Genomic DNA, 19,415 nt, shown 5'->3' with positions numbered 1-19,415 from the left:
GTATTCGTGGCCCTGGTGAATTGTTTGTTTAACGTCATAAAGTGGTTTTAATTTGGGGTTTTAATTGAAGTATAGTTGATGTACAGTGTTGTATTAGTTTCAAGTTGCAGATATTTTCATTCTTGAGATTGTGACTGGCCTGTTTTTCTTCTTTGTTTACAATTAGTTTATAAAGCTCTTTCTGCTTACTTCCAACCATTCTTTTAATTCTCAAAAGAAATACAGCACAAACTGGTTTGATGCCCCTGGGAACACAGTTAAACCACATCACTAGCCCCTTGCAACATAACCAGCCACGTGACTGGTTCCCACCAGAGGTCAGTGAATGGACATGGCGATGAGTTTGTCAAGAGCAGAAGGGCCTTTGCTTTGCTTTCTCTCTCTCCCTTCCATAGTGACCTTGGAGATGATGGAGCTGCAAGATGGAAGGGGCTTGGACCCTTCACTGCCTAGGAGAGAATCTCCCAAAAGATCCACCCAAGGAGAATCCACACTGGACCTTGGTAAGCTATTGAGGCTTGAGGATGTTTGTTACAGCAGCTAGCATCAATATCATCATATAGCTGACAATGCAGGAAGTTTCCATAGCATCCGTTTTGAAACATTTTTAATATAGTTTATTTGCATGAGTCCACTTATATGGAATATAAGACACACAGAGAATGCAATATAACAGAAATAAAGTGGTTCCTCACACCCAGTACTCTGTGAATACCTATTAATAGCACTAGACTGCTCTATATGGCAGGATAATATTAATATTTTTTGAGACTTTAACCTAGATATTTTTTCCTCCAGATATTTTCCCCCTCTCCCTTTTCAAAAAGATCATTCTCTCAGAAGGAGGATGGAACAGAACAGAAAACACAAAGTTTTTTATGCCTAACTTGGTTTCCAACCACCTAAATCCATCAGATTTTCCTAGATGCCTCAGAAGCAAATATCAAGATGGAAAAGTGGGGAGTAAGGGGGTGGTAAGAAAGCTGGGCTCACCCAGGGAAGGAAGAAGAGGGGGGTCAGAGAGAGTACAGATTTCTGTGAACCCCAGACAGCACTGCATCTTCACCCACATCTCGGGGAAAGGTGGCAAGACCCCAGAAAGGGATGGTGGTGGGTGATGGGGGGATGAAGATTCTCACAACTTCTGAGCAAGGTACCGAAGCGGCAGAAAGAGCTACACAGGCATGTTCATGGCAGGATATGATGCGTTAGCTGCTGCCTATATGCACCAGTTTGGCCCTGGACCGCCGGATGTGTAGATGCAACCAAGGATGTGTCAATATACCACGGCAAGCAGGTGGTTCGAGAAACAGAGAGCCTCCTCCTCAAGGACTGGCATTACATACCCTCGAGGGGGAAAAGGAGGGAAACCCCCGATCGACTGTGCCAGACTCTAGGGATTAAGGAGAGAAACATACTCCTTCGAAGCACTTAAAATCCTTACTGGTGCCCTTATTACCCTGCTGGTTCTGTTTCTTGGGGTAGTTCCCGGTGGGGAACCATCTCCGGTGGAGGGGCTTAGGCGGGAGTGGGATGGTTGAAGGAGTGGGTGCGTTCTGCGTGGGGTAGGGGCTGTCAAGCTGGCTCAGGAGGGGAGGCTGGGGGGTAAGAATAGGAGAGGGCGGAGTGGGCGGCGCCCCCGACCACGTCTCCTCCTCCCCCCAGGCCAGGATTGAGGGCGGGCTCGGGCGGCCAGCAGGGGGCGCCAGAGGACCGTCAATGCCGCGGAGTGGGCTCGCCGCCCTGCTCGAAACCCCGGTCCCACCCGGGCTCCGCGTCCCAGACGTACTGTATAGGGCATGCGACCGGCGAGGGTTGGGGAAGCAGAGGGAACCGGGCGAAGCCCGGGAGCCTGTGGCCGGCAGCGGCGGGCTCGAGGTCACAGCCGTTACCTCTGGGCAGGGACCCCAGGGTGTCCGCCTCACACACAGGGTCTCAGATTTAGACGGGGACCTCGGGGCAAATGAGCTGATGCACCATCCCGTGATGGGATCAAAGAAGGCAGGCTTCATGAAGCAGACATGTTCACTATCTGACATTTATGTCAACATTTATGTGATGTTTTTGTCGCATTTTGGCATTTCTTCATATTTTTCCAACCTCAAGACAGGACATTGGTATTTTACCCTTCAAGGGGGCCTCCTCCATCTTTCCAGGGGGCAGCTTCTGTAGTCCCCAGACTTCTTGCCCATCTCCCTCCTGCCCTGGCCGACCCTCCAGCCCCCACCCACCCCTCAACACACACACCCCTGCTCGTTCTTCCCCCACCTTTCAGGCCTCCCCCAAGCCCTATGCTTCTCTGTCCACCCCCATCCCTGACTAAACTCAGTACCTCCCTTCAGTTCTTTTCTTAACCATCTGTCTCAGCCCCAGCCCTGCCTCTCTCTCTCTCTCTCTCTCTCTCTCTCTCTCTCTCTCACACACACACACACACACACACACACATAAGGGAGCCCAGCCGGGAGGCCCCAGGGGCAAGGCTGCCCTGCATAAGGTCACCTCTACCAAACCCCTACCCTCATCAGCCATGGATGCCTAGCCCTTGCGTCCCGGCCCTGAACACCAGCATCAAATCAGGCCTAACTTCTTCCCAGAGCTCCTGGGGGAGTAAATGCAGGGGCAGAGAGTCAGACCCCAGCAAGTGGGGTCAGTGGGGACAGGGGTCAGAGGGCAAAGCCTGAGTTCTGCCTGTGGTTCACAGAACCCGGAGACCTGTTGCTAGGTAACCAGGTCTCCCAGCCCCTTCCCAGCACATCCTGAACTGCACATCGGCAGCCTCCAGCCATCTTCCCTGAGTCTCTCAGACACTTGCCCTCTGTGGAATCCTCAAGAGCAGGAGGAGGGGGGAAACAAGCCCAGTCACCACCCCTGAGCTGCACTACCCCCGTTTCACTGCGAAGACTCGGCCCTTGGGCCATTAGCTCACCACCGCCATGAGTCTGGGCATCATGGAGGAGGAGGACCTGGCCGAGTACTTCCGGCTGCAGTATGGGGAGCGGCTGCTGCAGCTGCTGCAGTGAGTGTCAGAGGGCCCGCCCATCCCCCAGCACCCCAAACCACCCAGGCCCCAGCACAGCCCTCTCTCCCTCTCAGCACACCAAGCCCTTTTGCTCAGCTGAGTGCTTTCCCTGGCCCATTCCCTGGCCCCAGCACAGCCCTCTCTCCCTCTCAGCACACCAGCCCTTTTGCTCAGATGAGTGCTTTCCCTCCCCACGGGTGCCTGTCTCCACGGGTTCCTCCCAGCCCTGGCCTGCCTCTGGGGCTCAGCGTCCACCGTCCTTCTTGCCTGTGTCTTGGGTAGGAAGTTCCCCAGTATTGAGGACCAGTCGGACTCTCCATCCGTCCGGCTACTGGAGAAGAAGAAGGAGGCCAAGATCATGCACCATGCCATGGAGCAGAAGAAGGAGGTGGGCAGCTCAGGGTGAGGGATGGGAAGGGCCCACCCCTTCCCAGGGAGAACCTGAGGACAGCCCTCCATTTTGTGGGTGGTGGTGGCTAGAGTCAGACAACCTGGTGATGGTCCAGTGCTTCCTCTGCAGAGTGCAGGAGAGATCTGATTCTCAGGGTACCAGAGTCCTGGGATCAGATCAGAGCACAGGAGAGATCTGAGTCTTAGGGTACCAGAGTCCTGAGATGTTCTGCTCTGAACCAGACAGGGGGTGGGAATTGGGCACCTGGGACAGGGCTCTGGGACAGGGGATGCTGGAGCCTTCCTGGGTTCCCACTCAGGGGCCCTCCCGCCCTCCCTGCTGCCCCCCACCCCTAGACGTTTCAGCGCAGAATGGAAACCCTGAACCTGCGCTGGGAGGAACTGGGCATCAAGGAGGCCCAGCTGAAAGCCCACATACAGAAGTTTGAGCAGTTCATCCAGGTACCAAGGGGCATGGCCTGCTGCAGCCTGGGTACCGCACTCTGCAGTTGTCCCTCCTCCCCCGCCCCCCCATCCCCCACCTCTGCTGTATTCTGTTGACTCCTCATCCTGGGTTAGGAGGTCTCCTGGGTGCTCACCAATGCCTGGAGCTTCCCCCTTTGTGGCCCCCTCCTCTTGCCCTGTTTGTCATTTTCTGCTTGTCAGTCTCCGGTCCTCTAGGGTGCTATTTCCCGCTTCCTTGCCTGTTGTTGGTATGGACAGTTTATCCAGTGAATGAGTGAATGGGGAATGATGAATGAATGAACGTGCCACACTCAGGGCCAGACGCCTGGGGTTACAGAGGTAAACCATGCCCCCAGCTCACCCCACCCCTCCAGACACTGGAGTTGAAGAACCAGCACTGGAGTCCACTCTGAGACAATCACAGAAATCCCCTCAACCAGCCTCACATAACCCTAAGACATGCTTCTCCTTACACCTCGCCCCCACTCAGGCAGCCCAGCCACCCCCGTCCATTTTCAAGGTGGACAGAAGCTTCGTGGGGGCCTCATCCTGGGCCCCAGGGAGGGCAGGGCCCATGCCTGACTGGCACCACCTCCCCGGCCCCAGGAGAATGACCAGAAACGGATCCGAGCCCTAAAGAAGGCCAACAAGGAGCGAGAGCTCAAGAGGCAGCGCATGCGCGAGCTGGCCAAGGCCAAGCAGGAGATGGCAGTCCTGCGACTGGAGCACCAGCGGCTGAGTGCCAAGCTGCAGGAGTACTCCATCTTCAACAAGTACCTGGAGAAGGTGGTGGAGAACTCCGAGGTGTGTGGAGGGCTGGGGGGCGGGCTTCTGCAGCCCTACCGCCTCGTCCCCAGGGGCCTGGGCTGCGGACCCTCTGCTCTGGGGAGAGGTCTCCAGATGAGGAAGGCAGCTGGCAGAGGGCCCTGGTGAGACTGGACTCATTTCTCAAGGGTGGGGGCCTGGTTGTACATCTTTGTGTGCATGACATCTGTGGGCCTGTCTCTATATGGGTCACAGGTTCGAGGTTTTGTTTTGAAGCACCAGCAACCAGCTCTGCCTGCCTCTGTCTGATGTGGTCCACACTCTCCCTGCTTCCCCTCCTCTCTGGTGTTTTTGGTCTACGTTGAGAGTACAGGGGCAGAGGGAGGGAAAGAGACTGGGACACACCAGCCTCGTGCAGAGCTGGGCACTTAGCATATGCTGGGCCCTGGGCTGCGTGCTGCAAGTGGAAACTTGCTCAGTCTGCTCGCTAGGCCCCAGAGGAAAGCCATCATCTCACCCTGTTAGAGGAGGAATTGGAAGCTCAGCGAGGTTACGTAACCTGCTCAGGGTTGCACAGCTTGTAGGTGGCAGAGCCTTTGTGTCTAACCACCCCTCTGTAGGCCACTGACCACTGCTTTTTTATCAAGGTGCCTTGTTGCCAGAGCTAAGGGAACTGCCCAGCTCTCTGCCCACCCATGCTTCCTGCGGCATTTGACACTGTTGATGCTCCTTTCTGAAATATTCCTGCGCCCTTTCCTATGGGGCTCCTCCCTCTTCCTCCTCCCTTCTGGCCCTTCCTCCTCAGGCTCCTCTCGGGCTCCTCTTCCTTAAGTTCCTTGGATCTTTGTCCCAGACCCTCCACTTTTCTCCCTGAGCAATTCCCTGGGCCTCTGATAGATGTCACCCATGTCGACAGCCACCCACTTGCGTCCTCCACGCCCACATGTGACAGCAGCAGGGCCCCTCACCAGGATGGAACGAGGTACGAGGTGTGCCTTCTGGGCTGTGAGTCTGAGTCCATGTCCTGAGAGGGGTTCAGGGAGACAAAGCACACACAGCTTTTTTAAAAGTCCTGGCAATTTCCATATAGAACCACTAACCTAGTTTATTTATGCGTGAGCCCCAAATCTGTTATTTCCTGCATTCTAAGATACCTACTATATGAGAAATTGTTCATTTAACAGTTGGTTTTTCTGGGGGTTAGGGGGAGTGAGGGAAGACTACTACATTAAAGCAGTAGATTGATTACAAGACGTGACTCAGATTTAGAGCTGGTAAAATGTGTCTTAGGACCAAGGAGACTGGTCTGGATCTTGCTGGCCCATATCGCCCTCCTAAGCTCAGGCCCCTACATCTAATTCACCGAGTCCATAACTGCTTCTTGCCATCCCCAGGCCAACCCTGCTGCTGGTGGGTCCGTTGCTGGTGAATGGCATGACCACCCACCCACAGCCTCACCAGAACCCAGACCTCACCCTTGACTCCTCCTCCCTCAATCCCCGAAGCCATCAATCAGCAGATCTGGTCTATTCTCCTAAGTATTTCTGGAATCCAGCCCCTGCCCCTTCCTCATTCAGACCACCAGACGTACTTCTTAGGAGTTCAGCTCTGTGTTATTCCTGTCCAGCATTCTGCAGCCAGCGTACTCAAAATCTTTTTCTCTTTCTTTCTTCCTTTATTTCTTTCAAAATATTTAAATCATACTGAAAATTATACAAAATATATAACAACACCCAAGTATCCACCATAGCTCTATCAAATTGAAATTATTTTCTCCTATTTTCCCCCCTTCTTTTTTTTTTTTTTTTTTGGCCAAACCATACAGATTGCAGGATCTTAGCTCCCCAACCAGGGATCAAACCCAGGCCCCCGCAGTGAAACCGCCAAGTCCTAACCAGTGGACCACCAGGGAATTCCCATCAAGCTTGTTGTTATTATTTTGGGCAACAGAATACATTACCCATAAGCTATGAATAGTATGTACATGTCCTTTTATGGCTTTTTTCCAATCAATGATTTTTTTAAAAATTTTTGTATCATGGGAAATTTCAAACATACAAAAGTAAAGAAAATAGTCTACTGAATGCCCATTCAGTTCAGTCCAATTCAGTCGCTCAGTCGTGTCCAACTCTGTGACCTCATGAATCGTAGCACGTTAGGCCTCCCTGTCCATCACCAACTCCCAGAGTTCACTCAAACTCATGTCTATCGAGTCAGTGATGCCATCCAGCCATCTCATCCTCTGTCGTCCCTTTCTCCTCTTGCCCCCAATCCCTCCCAGCATCAGAGTCTTTTCCAATGAGTCAACTCTTCGCATGAGGTGGCCAAAGTATTGGAGTTTTAGCTTCAGTATCAGTCTTTCCAATGAACATCCAGGACCGATCTCCTCATCACCTAATTGCAACAATTATCAACTTACTGTCAGATCCCCATCTCTGCTATTGTGAAGCAGATGATATGTTTTTAACCCATAAGTGCTTCAGTATATCACTCTAGAGCTCTTTGTAACATATCCACAGTACCCATATCACGTGTGTCTGCTTGCTCAGTCGCTTAGTTGTGTCCAACTCTGCAATCCCATGAACCCATATCCAGCTGATGTCAAAATTTCCTGGTATTGTACAAACACTTTTAGTACAGCTGGTTTGTTCCAATCAGGGTCCAAACGAGGTCCCGACTCCAGGTTTGGTTGGTGTGTTTATCAGGTGTTCTAGACATCATTATTATGCTGATCAAAAGAAGCCAGACATACTGTATGATCCCATTGAAATTTTTCAGTTCAGTTCAGTTGTTCAGTCATGTCCGACTCTTCGCGACCCCATGGACCACAGCATGCCAGGCCTCCCTGTCCACCACCAACTCCCGGAGTTTACTCAAACTCATCTCCATTGAGTCGGTGATTGATATGTGTAAAAACAGGTAAAATGAATCTTTGGGGATAGAAGTCACAATTCTGGTTTTCTTGGTAGTGGTGGGGGCAGATACTGAAAGGGGGCCAAAGACCCTTCTAAGGTGTTCAGAATGTTCTGAGCTCCCTTCTTCAGTTATTAGCTAGAATACTATGAACACCATCAAGAAAAGGACTTCATAAAGACTTCCCTGGCAGTCCAGTGGTTAAGACGCTGTGCTTCCACTGAAGGGGGCACAGGGAATCCCTGGTTAGGGAATTCAGATCCCACATGCTGTGTTGCATGGCCAAAATGTAGGAAGAAGAAAAAGGACTTCAGAAAGAGAATCTTCCCTTCATCAACTATTTGGTGACTATATTAGCCATAAAGCAAAAGCTTGTTAAATGCTTGACTCTTTGAGTCTCCAGAATAATGAGTTGGTTCTCCAGCATCCTCGACAAGTGCCCTGTAACGTTATTAGTATTATTGCAAACTCATGGGTTTTTAACATATTTGATATGTTTCAATCCTTTGCACTTATTCTTACTGATGTTCAAAGGGTCCCATCATTGGATAATGGGAGCCTCTTCAAATTGGTATCTGAGTGCTTTTGAAATTGGTGTTAAGTTTAGGAGCGGTAGTCCTGATTGCTCTGATGTAGCCCACTTTTTAAATTAATTTATTTTTAATTGAAGGATAAATGCTTTACAATATTGGTTTGATTTCTGCCATACATCAACATGAATTAGCTATAAGTGTACATATGGCCCCTCCCTTTTACCTCCCTCCCACCTTCCTAGCCAATTCTTTTTAACTGTTATATATTGTTGCACCTCTTAGAAATGCAGACCGGAAGTTATCTCTCTGCTCACTCCTCCAGTGGATGCAATCCACACTACTCAGTGTTCACTGAGCACTTTTTTTAAAACTTCTCCAGGGTGATCTCTCTCTCCCCATCTTGAACTTGGGCCATTCCTACTAAACTCTCTTGCTCATCCTGAATATGCCACACACACCTCATCAGCTTTATCCAGGCTGTTCTGTCTACCTGTACGACTTCCTCACCTGCCTTTGCTCGGCCATCTTCTCTTCATACCTCTGGTCTCATTTTTTAACCACCCTTTCCCTGAAGAAGCCTCTTCTGGCAGTCCCTATCTCCTCTAATACTGAGTTAAGTGGCTCTTGCCCACAGAGGAAGTGTTTGCTGGGAAGGCGAGTTCCCGGAACACCAGTCTATTGCTGGAAATGTCATGAGATGGAGAGAACACTCAGGGAGTGTCCCCTGGGTGGCTGGAAGGCACGTGTTGATAAATCCCCCAGGCATGAGTTGGCATCCTGAAGCTGGTGCTCACAGCGCCTTGAAGAGAGGGAAGGTCGCAGGGCTTTTGTTCTGCTTAGGGTCAGAGACGCGTTGTGTGTGGGGGAAGGGTGGCTGAGCCTGGCCGGGTCCGCTCCTCTGGTACCCGCCCTCTCCAGCCCTGACCGGAGGGAGGCCTCAGCCATTGCTGAACAAACACGAGAGCACCAGGTGGAAGATACTACCTAACACTCTGCCGCGGCCCCATCCCCCAGTCACCGATAAGGCTTATCACTCTGTGTCGTAACTGACTGTTTACTTGTCTGTGTGTCCTACCGCGCCACCGCCTGTGGTAAGGCTTCCTAAAAGCAGTGTCTGGCTGTCTTATCTCCTGCTCTGTCCCTAGCGTTTAGCACACTTCCTGGCTACTAAGTGGTTCGTGGTGCATTCCTGCTGAATAGGCTCATGATTGCCATCCGAGACAGCGCAAAGTCTACCCCGCCCCCGCCCAGCAATGCTCAACCCTAGAATCATATGGGGACCCTTCAGACTGGTTTATTCATCCGGATCTCTGAGGGTGGAGCCTGGCACGTGGCCTCATTGAAGCTCCCAGGTGATTCCAATAAAGTGCAGCCAAGCCAGAGAGCCTGCCGAGCCAGGTGCACATGCTCCCGACACGACACCGGGGTCCACGACCCACACCATGTGACCCACGGCCCGTACCAACTCGGGGGGGTGGTGTGGTGCAGGAGAGACTCCGAGGGCTTTACAGCCTTTGGCCCTTGAACTTAGCCCAGGGCCTCCCTACCAGGCAGAGGCGCAGAGGGTGGGAGCTGGGGGCGTAGAGTGGGGTCGAGGCCCCCTCGGGCGGAGGTGCACTGACCTGAGCCCCCAAACCCCACCACTACCCCGCCCGGCGCCCCCCCCCCCCCCCCCCCCCCCCCGCCCTCATGCAGTTTGAGGAGATCCACGAGGTGATCGCGCGCTACAAGACACTGGTGAGCATGCACCACGACCTCATGCAGTCGGCACAGGAGGGCCAGGAGAAGATTGAGCGTGCCAAGGCGCGGCTGGCACGCTACAAAGAGGAAAAGGACGACGAGATCCTGCAGCACAACAACGAGCTGGCGCGTCTGCAGATGCGCTTCGACCGTGCCCGCAGCGACGTCATTATCTGGGTGAGTGCGGGGCAGGCGAGGGGGACACAGACAGACACACAGAGACACGCACACACAGGCAGGCGCGTAAGGGATACACACACACACACACCTCAGCACACACAGGTAAGGTACACACACACCAGCACACACACACAAACACGGGTAAGGCACGCACACAAAAACACACACACACCCACCCTTAGCGCTCACACCCCGCCCTCATTCCCCTCCCCAGGAATCTCGCTGGGCGCACATTCAGAACACCGCTGCCAAGAAGACACTCTTGCTTGGCACCATTAAGATGGCAACGCTGAACCTCTTCCAGATCGTGAGCAAACAGCTCAAGGAGGCGACCTTCGTGTCCCTGGAGGACACACACAAACAGCTGGACATGGTAAGAGGAGCCCAAGTGCCTGGCAGGCAGGCTGGAAGTAGCCATGATGGTTCCCCATGGGTTGAGGGGAGGCGTGAAGGCTAAAGAGCAGTGGTCCTCAAGTTTTCAGAATCGCCTGGGGACTCGAGCTTGTTGCTGGACCCAGCCCCAGAGTGTTGGACTCGATAGATCTGAGATGAGAAACCATGAATTTTCATTTTCCGCAAGTTTCCAGATGATAGTTCTGGTCTGGGTTCCACACTTTGAGAACCACTGCATTAGCGCTAAGATTCTGTTGGCCCCATCGACAGGTCAGTAGAGAAACCCATTACTGAATTCCTTAGCTGCTGCACAAGAGTCTTACAAAGTTCTAGTGAGATGCTGAAGGCCTGTAACTGGGGCCCATCCTTGGGGAAAAGAGAACATCTGCAGGGGTGGGAATTAGCAAGGGGGTGACAGTATCAGTCTTATTAGTACCATTCTGAGATTTTTCTCTTTGAAGTAATTGAAAGGAAACTGAAAAGGAATTAACGTTCTCACTGTGTATCATACAAAGCTGTCTGATGCCATGTCTGTGTGCCCCCTGGAATAATCTCACTTCTGACCAAAGGAAAGCCGCATCCCTTAACTTGGGAAACTCTGCACCATGCTTCTTGTGACATGTGGAGAACCATGACGAATTATTTATCCTTTTGGCATATCCTTTTAGCCTTTAGCTCTGCCGTGAAACAGTGGAAAGTAGGCTCCTAAAGGCTGGAATTTCTGTTTGCTTTGTTCTCTGTTGTATCCCCAGCCTCTAGAACTATGCCAGGCAGATAGTAGGCACCACTCAATAAGTATTCAGTGAATGAATATGAAACACAAGCCAATGAAAGCAATTGACTGAGAAGTGCTTTGTCTGTTTGTTTGTTTGTTTTTAAAGAGAAAAGATGGGAATTCCCTGGGGGTCCCGTTGTTAGGACTCTGCACTTCCACTGCAGGGGACCCATGTTCTGTCTCTGAACAGGGAACTAAGATCCTGCAAGCCTCACAGCACAGCCAGAAAAAAAAAAAAAAAAAAAAAACCCCAAAAAAACCCAGCAACCTGAAATTCATGAAATGTAAAGAATTTCACCCACTGACCAGCAGAATTTCCTTAAACCAAAGAATCAGCCTGCATCGTAAGGCATGTTAGAACTGAATTATTCATATTAACAGTCCAAAGACTGTAAAGGGAGTTTGTAAGAAAGTTTGTTGTGAAACAGCGATCCTCAAGCTTTTTTTGGTAGCAGGATACCTTTACACTCATAAAATTTGTTGAAGACCCCCAAAGAGCTTTTGTTTATATGGGTTATATCAGTTGATATTTACTTTATGGGAAACTCAAGCAGAAAAACTAAAACTATTTAATTCATTTAAAATGACAGTAAGAAACATGTTAACACAAATAGCATATTTAAGAATAGATGTATTTATTCATGGCTGCCTTGGGTCTTAGTTGCGGCACGTGGAATCTTTCATCCTGGCGTGAGGGCTGCAGAGTGCCTGGGCTCTGTAGTTGACGCACATAGCTTTAGTTGCCCCACTTTGCATGAGGGATCTTCGTTCCCTGATCAGGGATCAAATTCACGTTCCCTGCACTGGAACGCGGATTCTTAACCACTGGACCACCAGGAAAGTCCCATAAATAGCATTTTTAATGAAAAATACATTTTCAAAAAGTATTTTGTGGGATGGGTGGCATTTCAACACTTTGCAAATCCCTAAAATGCTGCTTCCTGAAGGACAGGTGGATTCTCACACCTGCTTCTGTATCCAGTCTGTCACGATAGCCTCTGTGATGGGAACATCCCACTTGGGTAAAAGTCCACGTAGACTCACCAGACAAAAGACAAGTAGCAGAAGTAACAAAAGACAGGTAACACCTTAGCATTATTGTAGAAAGAGTTTTGGCCTTGCAGGCCCCTCTTCCCTGCTGTAGGGTCTCAGGACTCGAGGCGTCCTCAGGCACCTCCCCTTTAGCTGTTGTAAAGAGAGATGGGGCAGGAGGTGGTGATCTCCAGCCCATGGCCCCTGCCCGAGCACCCCCTGTTCGGATAGTAGCTTACAGTCCATCCACTCCAAATTCTGAGTGTTCAGACTCCCTCGACCATTTGTTGTCCTCCCCCCAACCCCCCACCCCAACCCCGGGCATGCTGCATGGCCTTTGGGATCTTAATTTCGCAACCAGGGATCGAACCTGGGATCAAACCTGGGCCCCAGGCAGTGAAAGCACCAAGTCCTAACCTCCGGACCACCAGGGAATTCCTGTTCTCAACCTTGACTTGCCTGCACAGGAATTCCTCATATGCCCAAATGTTATTTTTAAATATCCCACTTGATTCCTGTAGGATATGAGCCTACTGACACATATACGTGATTAAGTAGCCTGAAAAATGGAAAATAAAGACCTAGGAAAATATTGTAATAAGTTGAAACTTTATATAAGATAAATATATAAATAGTATTATAAATAATACATGTTACATTTATAGTAAATATAAGTTAAAATCTAAGGTCAAGGTAAGAGAGAGATGTATGGACTCTTGGTTCTTGGATTCTAAAGGACAGTCGTTCGACAGGAAAAGAAGTTGGCTCTGAGCTGCCTTATAACCAGAGGAAAAGCAACACACTGTTCTTGAACCAAAATAAGAAAACATAAGGTTTGCTTAGAGAGAGAGATCCTTTCCCAGCACCTAACCTCTAGCTGAAAATTTTCACAGAAGCTTCAGAGACACTCAGTGAATTATGTTCTCAGTAGCATCCCTACAATGGATGCACGTTGTGGGCTTCAGAAGGGAGTCAACTCATCTAGAACTGGGAGCAGGGTACCACTCAGGGAAAGTGATTCTGCAAAAGGCCAAGACAATTTGCATTCCACTCACTGTCTGTGCAAGGTCCAGCATTATTATCTCTGAATAAAATCCAAACTGTGCTTGGCAAATCCTAGAATCCCAAGGTGATTAAGTTTCCTCCAGAAAAATAAATGGACTCTATGGACTAAAAAGGGGCTTCCCAGGTGGCGCTAGTGGTAAAGAACCCACCTGCCAAGGGTTCGATCCCTGGGTCAGTAAGATTCCCCTGGAGGAGGGAGGGCATGGCAGCCCACTCAGGTATTCTTGCCTGGAGAATCCCATTGACAGAAGAGCCTAATGGGTTACAGTCCATGGGTTTGCAAAGAGTCGGATACAACTGAGGCAACGTAGCACAGCACAGCATGTGGACTAAAAAAATTTAGAAAACAAATGACATTTTCTGGGTTTAAAATGCAGAACTTCACAGTGCCTTTGCTGTGGCTCTGTCCTGAGACTCCAAGCTGATCAGGTTTCTCCAGTTTGCTTGCCCACAGAATCCATGTTGGGGGTGTGATGACTTACTATAAGAACATAGTTTGGGAAATACTGCACTTGGCATCTCTGTAACCTCGGGAAAGTTACTCTGATTCTTTGTTTCCTCTTTTGCAAAATAGGAATTATGTTGGTAATCGTAATAGTGTTAGCAACTAGCAGGTTGTTGAGAGTTTTGGACAGTCTTTTGGAACACTCTTGAAAAGGAGAAACTGTCGGACTGAGATCTAAGAGGCCATCCAGGCCAACCTTTTCTCCCTCTTTCCTTTTTAAAGATAAAGAAATTGAGTCCCAGAATGATGAAGTGATTTTCTCAGAGTTGTGTCAGGACCCCACATCGTCTTTTTTGTTTTTTAAATTGAAGTGTAATTCATTTACAGTGTTGAGTTATAATAGTTTCAGGTGTACAGCAAAGTGACTGTTGTGTGTGTGTGTGTATATATGAATGGATAAATACATATATCCATATTCTTTTTTTCAAATTCTTTTCAATTATAATAGTTTAAGATATTGAATATAGCTCCCTGGGCTATGTATCAATGGTAAGTCCTTGTTGTTTCTCTGTTTAATATGTGGTCGTGTGCATCAGTTAATCCACACTCCCTATCCCTGCCCCCTTCCCCTTTGGTACCCAACCATAAGTTGGTTTTTTATGTCTGTGAGTCTGTTTCTGTTTGTAAATAAGTTCATTTGTACTATTTTTAGATTCCACATATAAGTGATAATCATATATGTCTTTGACTTACTTCACTTAGTATGATGATTTCTAGGTCCATCTGTGTTGCTACAAATGGAATTATTTCATTTTTTATGGCTGAGTAATATTTCAGTGTGTGTGTATCCATGTATATATATATACACACACATACATATATTTTCTTTATCTATTCACCTATTGATGCAGAACCACAGGTCTTCTAACTTACGAGGCTGTGCTCTTTCCACTGTATCATACTGATTGCATGTTCCTTTTTTAATATTGTTTTTAAAAATTTATTTATTTTTAATTAGAGGATAATGGCTTTACAATGTTGTGTTGGTTTCTGCCATATATCACTATAAATCAGCCATAGGTATACACATGTCCCTCCTTCTTGAACCTCCCTCCTATCTCCACGATTGCATGTTTTTTACAACTACAGTTAGTAAATAAAATTGAAATTTCCCTTGATGACTCAGCATTAACATAATGTGCCTCTGTTCTGGGTTTCAAGTAAATTAACCTGCTTGAAGGCTATTAACTAGTGGAGAGGCATCTGCCCTGACCCTGGCTGACTCCTTTCTGCTGACGCTTCTATCCCCAGAGTCCTCTGTGGAGCCTCCCCACTGTATCCCTGTGAGACCGTGAGCCTGAACTTCATCCTCTCACTGCGTCTGCCTCTAGGGGTTCCCACCTCCATCCCTCTTCATTGCTTCTAGTCTGCTAAGCCTGATTCTCCACATCAACTAGAATAATTATCAAATGAGGGAAAGTGACCTCAGTCACAGGAAATGGTGACTCCTTACAAGCAGGCTATGCCCAGATGTTTTTGGATGGGTGGCCTGTCACCAGCTTGGGATTGACTGCAGTCCTTTGGCCTCGCTAGATCCAGCAGTTTATCCAGGACCTGTCAGACATCTGGGCAGAGGTGAAGAAGAAGGAGCTACAGCAAATCCGGGTTTGAAGAGCAGCCGTGGTTCCAGAATGTTCCAAGATGGAGAAGGGAGGGAGGAAGTTGCTGGTGACCTTGCCATCCAGTCAGCCCAGTCCAGCTCCCTGGGACATACTCCCATCCACTATCGTGCCTTCTGCTGGTGAAATCCCTGTTATTCACGTCAGGCCTCAGCCCATCCTATCCCTGAAGACATTAAATGCTATAAGAACTTTGTTCCTAAGTTCTCTCTCTTTTTGGTGGTTTATTCATGGGGAAGAGGGTACACTGAGGGAAGAACCCCCCAAAGCACTCTCTCTGGAAGCTAGTCACTTAGGCTGCTCAGGATTGATGTCTCCTAGGCTTTGCTGTTTCGGAGAAGGCAATGGCAACCCACTCCAGTGTTCTTACCTGGAGAATCCCAGGGACAGGGGAACCTGGTGGGCTGCCATCTATGGGGTCACACAGAGTTGGACACGACTGAAGCGACTTAGCAGCAGCAACAGCAGCAGGCTTTGCTGTTTGCACAGGAAGGATCCACATGGCAACATACAGTGGAGTGAGGACATAGGCCCCTTCTCCTCTGCTACCTCAATTTTTTTCTTAAGTTGGTGTTTCCAGTTGGAGTGCAGAAACTCACCGGAAACCTGGAGGCAGCTTTCCGGGTCAGAGCAGCAAAGGGTTTGACCACTGAGTTTTTGACCATAAGTACAAGGCTTCACGGGCTTCCCAGGTGGCTCAGTGGGCAACTCTTTCTTGAGAGTGAGGAACTCTTTCTTCCCTGACCTCAGGAGGCAGCCCTGCCCTCCCGCTGTCCCCACTGGTCCCCAAGACCTGCAGTATGGTATCAGCCACGCTGATGTAGGAGTAGCAGGCAGGCCTCCAGGTGATGGCATCTTAGCACCTTAGGCTGGAATGATGGCTTCAAACCAGCAAACCTGAACTGAGTGGAGGTGAACGGGAAGCCTCACGGCATGTGTGCTCGGTCGTGTCGGACTCTGTGACCCCATGGACTGTAGCCCACCAGACTCTTCTGTCCGTGGGTTTCTCCAGGCAAGAATGCTGGAGTGTGTTGCCATGCCCTCCTCCAGGGGATTTTCCTGACCCAGGGATCAAACCCACATCTGCTGCATTGTAGGCAGATTCTTTGCCCACTGAGCCACCTGGGAAGCCCGTGAAGCCTTGTACTTATGGTCAAAAACTCAGCAGCACCGTTCTCAGTCATCAAGAGCAAAAGGCAGGTCAGAGACTGGACCGAAAAAGCAGCATTCATTGAGCATATATTTCAGGTTATGTCATCCTGGTGAAAACCATGGGACACCATCAGCCCTATCAGCCCTGAATTACCAAATGGGACACTTGCCCATGGACACTGGCTCCAGATGACAGGGTCGGGAGTCACGTTTGGCCTGCCTGTCCCCAGCTGGTCTCCCTCCTGGCCAGGTTGCCTCCCAGGAGGTAGAGGCAGTGCTGTTTTCCCTCTGGGACACCTGAGGAGGCAGCCGCAACATGGCTCCTCCCTGTGATCTAAGATGGTCCACAGGAGAGACCTCTATCTCCAGGGGAGTCTTCAGAAATGCCCCTATCTCCGGATCCTGCTGGGGGCAGTGGTCATGGGCAGCGGTCGCCTCTCACCTTTGTGTTCACCGCCTGACAGCAGCATCAATGTCCCCTAGGAATTTACTAGAGAGACACACTCTCAGGCCCCAGGCCAGACCGGAGCATCAGAAACTTGGGGGGGTGGGGCGAAGCCCTCTGTGCCTTGTTAATAACAAGGTCTCCAGGTACAAGCTCCAAGTTTGAGAACCACCGCTTCAGCGTGAGCCAAACACTTTCAAGTACCTGAGGTCGCACCACGTGAAGTCATGCCCATTAGTGATCCTACCTGTAGAGTCCATGCAGTCAGGAGCAGACCCAGCAGGAGGGGGATACAGACAGACAGACCGACAGCAACGGCTTTGTCCCCGCGGTCTGACCTCAGGCAGGGTGGGCGCTGGTTCAGTGGTCTCTGCAAACATGATGTCTTCCTGGCTGATGCTGGAGCTTGAAGCCCCAGAACGGGGTATTTGGGAAGGAAACACAGACGTGAAGTGGAGCAGATGGAGAGTGAGTTGGAACCCACGGCCACAAGCTGGGCTCACGAGGGTTGACAGAAACCCACGGTAGTTCATGGCCTCCAAGCCTGGAGGGGTGGGCGTCTGCAGAGGCCTGGCCTAGATTACAGAGCTGAGCGCCCACACTTGGCCCAGGAGCCGGAGACACGGCAGGAGGGTTCAGGGAGGGAGGGGCAGCTGTGCTTCGGATGAGGGGAGTGGGCGGAGCAGGAAGCTTGTGGGAGCTTCCGCGTGGCTGGTGCTCCCCTCCACCCTCCAGGCCTTCCACTGGAGCCTCTGTGGCTTGCCCCCCGACCTCAGAAAACACCCAAAAACAGAGGTCTGGGGAATATGGCCAACTGGCCCTGTCCCCAAGCCTCCCCGTGACCATCATCTGCTTCAGAGGGGAAGGAATGGGAAGGGGAGGGGAGCTGGCTGGCCCCCGCCAAAGGGACTTCTCTCTGGAAAGGGAGTGTAACGGAGCAAGGGCTCCTGTCCTGGCAGGGCAGAAAGCCAAGCTCCGATAGCAGGTGTTGGCAGCAAAGTTGGGGTGTACTTGCAGGGGACCAAACAAGGAGAATGGGCAACTCTTACTCAGGAAACCCGAAGACCCTGATGCTTTCAGGCAAGAGATTTTAAAGACAGTGTAGGGGAGAGGGTCATAGGTGCCTCACCAGCTCATGGACCTCCTGCTAACGGTGGTGGTGAGGTCATGTGATGTTTGGGCATCTCCTTCATTGACCTCTGGGTTCCAGCAAGTCTGGGGTCTGGTGCTCACAGTCAGTCTGCAGTTACCATCCTCCACCTGCTGGGAGTCTTGGCTTCTGCAGAACAACTCGAAGAGATGGGTGATGTCGTTATCTGAGTCCCTTCAGGAGGACCCCACATCCTGTGACTGTTCCTGATTACTAACTGCTTGATCCTGCTCTTTGGAGCTTGGGGAAGGTTCACGTGACTAATGCTTTTTTTCCTACAAAGAAGAAATGGAACATGAAGGAGCTTTTGTACTGGGAAGGCCCCAAAGGGTCCTGTTTGGTTTCAGTGCCCCCCCTTTTCTCTGATCCTCCTCAGTCCTGAGGAGAATAGGGATGGGACAGGAAAGGGAATACAGTTTTGGATAGAGAGGTTACTCGTGAACTCGTCAGGGAACTCAGTTTTAGGGGGCCTGGGTTTCAGGAGGGCAGAGGTCTTCTCCGAACCCAAGATGGGTGAGTCTGGGGGTGGTGCTCAGAGGGGGAGGGGTAGAACCTCTCATTGGACAGAGATGTCAGGGCCCCCAGAAACAGGGTTATGGGCAAAACATATGGCCCTCATCTTTGAGCCTCCTGGGCTGTGTCCTGGGAGGCAGGAAAGGGTGCTGGACAGACAGTTACTCCAACCCCTCATACCACCACCCCCCACCATCTTCTACCATGTCTGTGAGTTGGTGGTTGAGAGGTTCAGCCTGTAAGGGCTGCACACACTTTGTGGGAGGCTGCGGGGGCGGGAGGTGCCCTCAGCCCTGCCTCAGGCCCTTGCCAGAGAGGCAGAGGGCCCCTCCCTCCTCCCTTCCCCTCTCCTTCCTGGGTCCTCCATCTTGGAGTGTCACGTTTCCTGCTTGACTGAAATGAGAAGTCGTGGAGAGTCACACTTAGAATTACTGTGATCACACACAAGCTTATCGTAACCCACACGGGTTTATGCATGTGTGTATAACTCACTCTGAGACCACTTGCATTTTTCAGGTTTCAAAAGGGGCCCAGCCCTGGGGCAGAAGAAATTCTGTGGGTCTAGGCAGATTTCTTGATTGCAAGCAAAGCCACAGATCCACGGACTCCTTCCCAAACCCACAGAAAGGGGTGGAGTCAATCCAGAAGGCCAGCGATTCTCCTGAGCCTGAGTGAGAAGGCTTCCCCTTGGAGGGGGCTCCAAGCAGTGGTCACAGAAAGAACCTCACTCCTCTCCAGCCCCTGGGCATGTCCACCCCGGA

At 50.5% G+C, this 19,415-nt stretch overlaps 1 protein-coding gene across 1 annotated transcript; it reads left to right on the top strand.

Moving 5' to 3' along the window:
- Positions 1–2,708: 2,708 nt before the first annotated feature.
- On the top strand, positions 2,709–15,597 carry CCDC42 (coiled-coil domain containing 42). The gene is made up of 7 exons (XM_061391035.1): positions 2,709–3,016; positions 3,302–3,407; positions 3,767–3,871; positions 4,481–4,678; positions 9,781–10,002; positions 10,220–10,378; positions 15,309–15,597. Exons 1-7 carry the CDS (start codon positions 2,934–2,936, stop codon positions 15,384–15,386), a joined length of 951 nt encoding a protein of 316 aa, XP_061247019.1. The 5' UTR covers positions 2,709–2,933; the 3' UTR covers positions 15,387–15,597.
- The last annotated feature ends 3,818 nt before the right edge of the window (positions 15,598–19,415 follow it).

The sequence above is a fragment of the Bos javanicus genome, chromosome 19 (assembly GCF_032452875.1).
Source record: "Bos javanicus breed banteng chromosome 19, ARS-OSU_banteng_1.0, whole genome shotgun sequence".
Classification (NCBI taxonomy): domain Eukaryota; kingdom Metazoa; phylum Chordata; class Mammalia; order Artiodactyla; family Bovidae; genus Bos; species Bos javanicus.
Note: the sequence above shows the minus strand (reverse complement) of the source record. Positions and strands in the feature narration are given on the sequence as shown.

Coding starts and splice junctions, on each gene's coding strand:
- CCDC42 (XM_061391035.1), top strand. CDS start 2,934: ATGAGTCTGGGCATCATGGAGGAGGAGGACCTGGCCGAGTACTTCCGG. Junction 10,003..10,219: donor GCAGCGACGTCATTATCTGG/GTGAGTGCGGGG, acceptor TCCCCTCCCCAG/GAATCTCGCTGGGCGCACAT. Junction 10,379..15,308: donor CACACAAACAGCTGGACATG/GTAAGAGGAGCC, acceptor TGGCCTCGCTAG/ATCCAGCAGTTTATCCAGGA.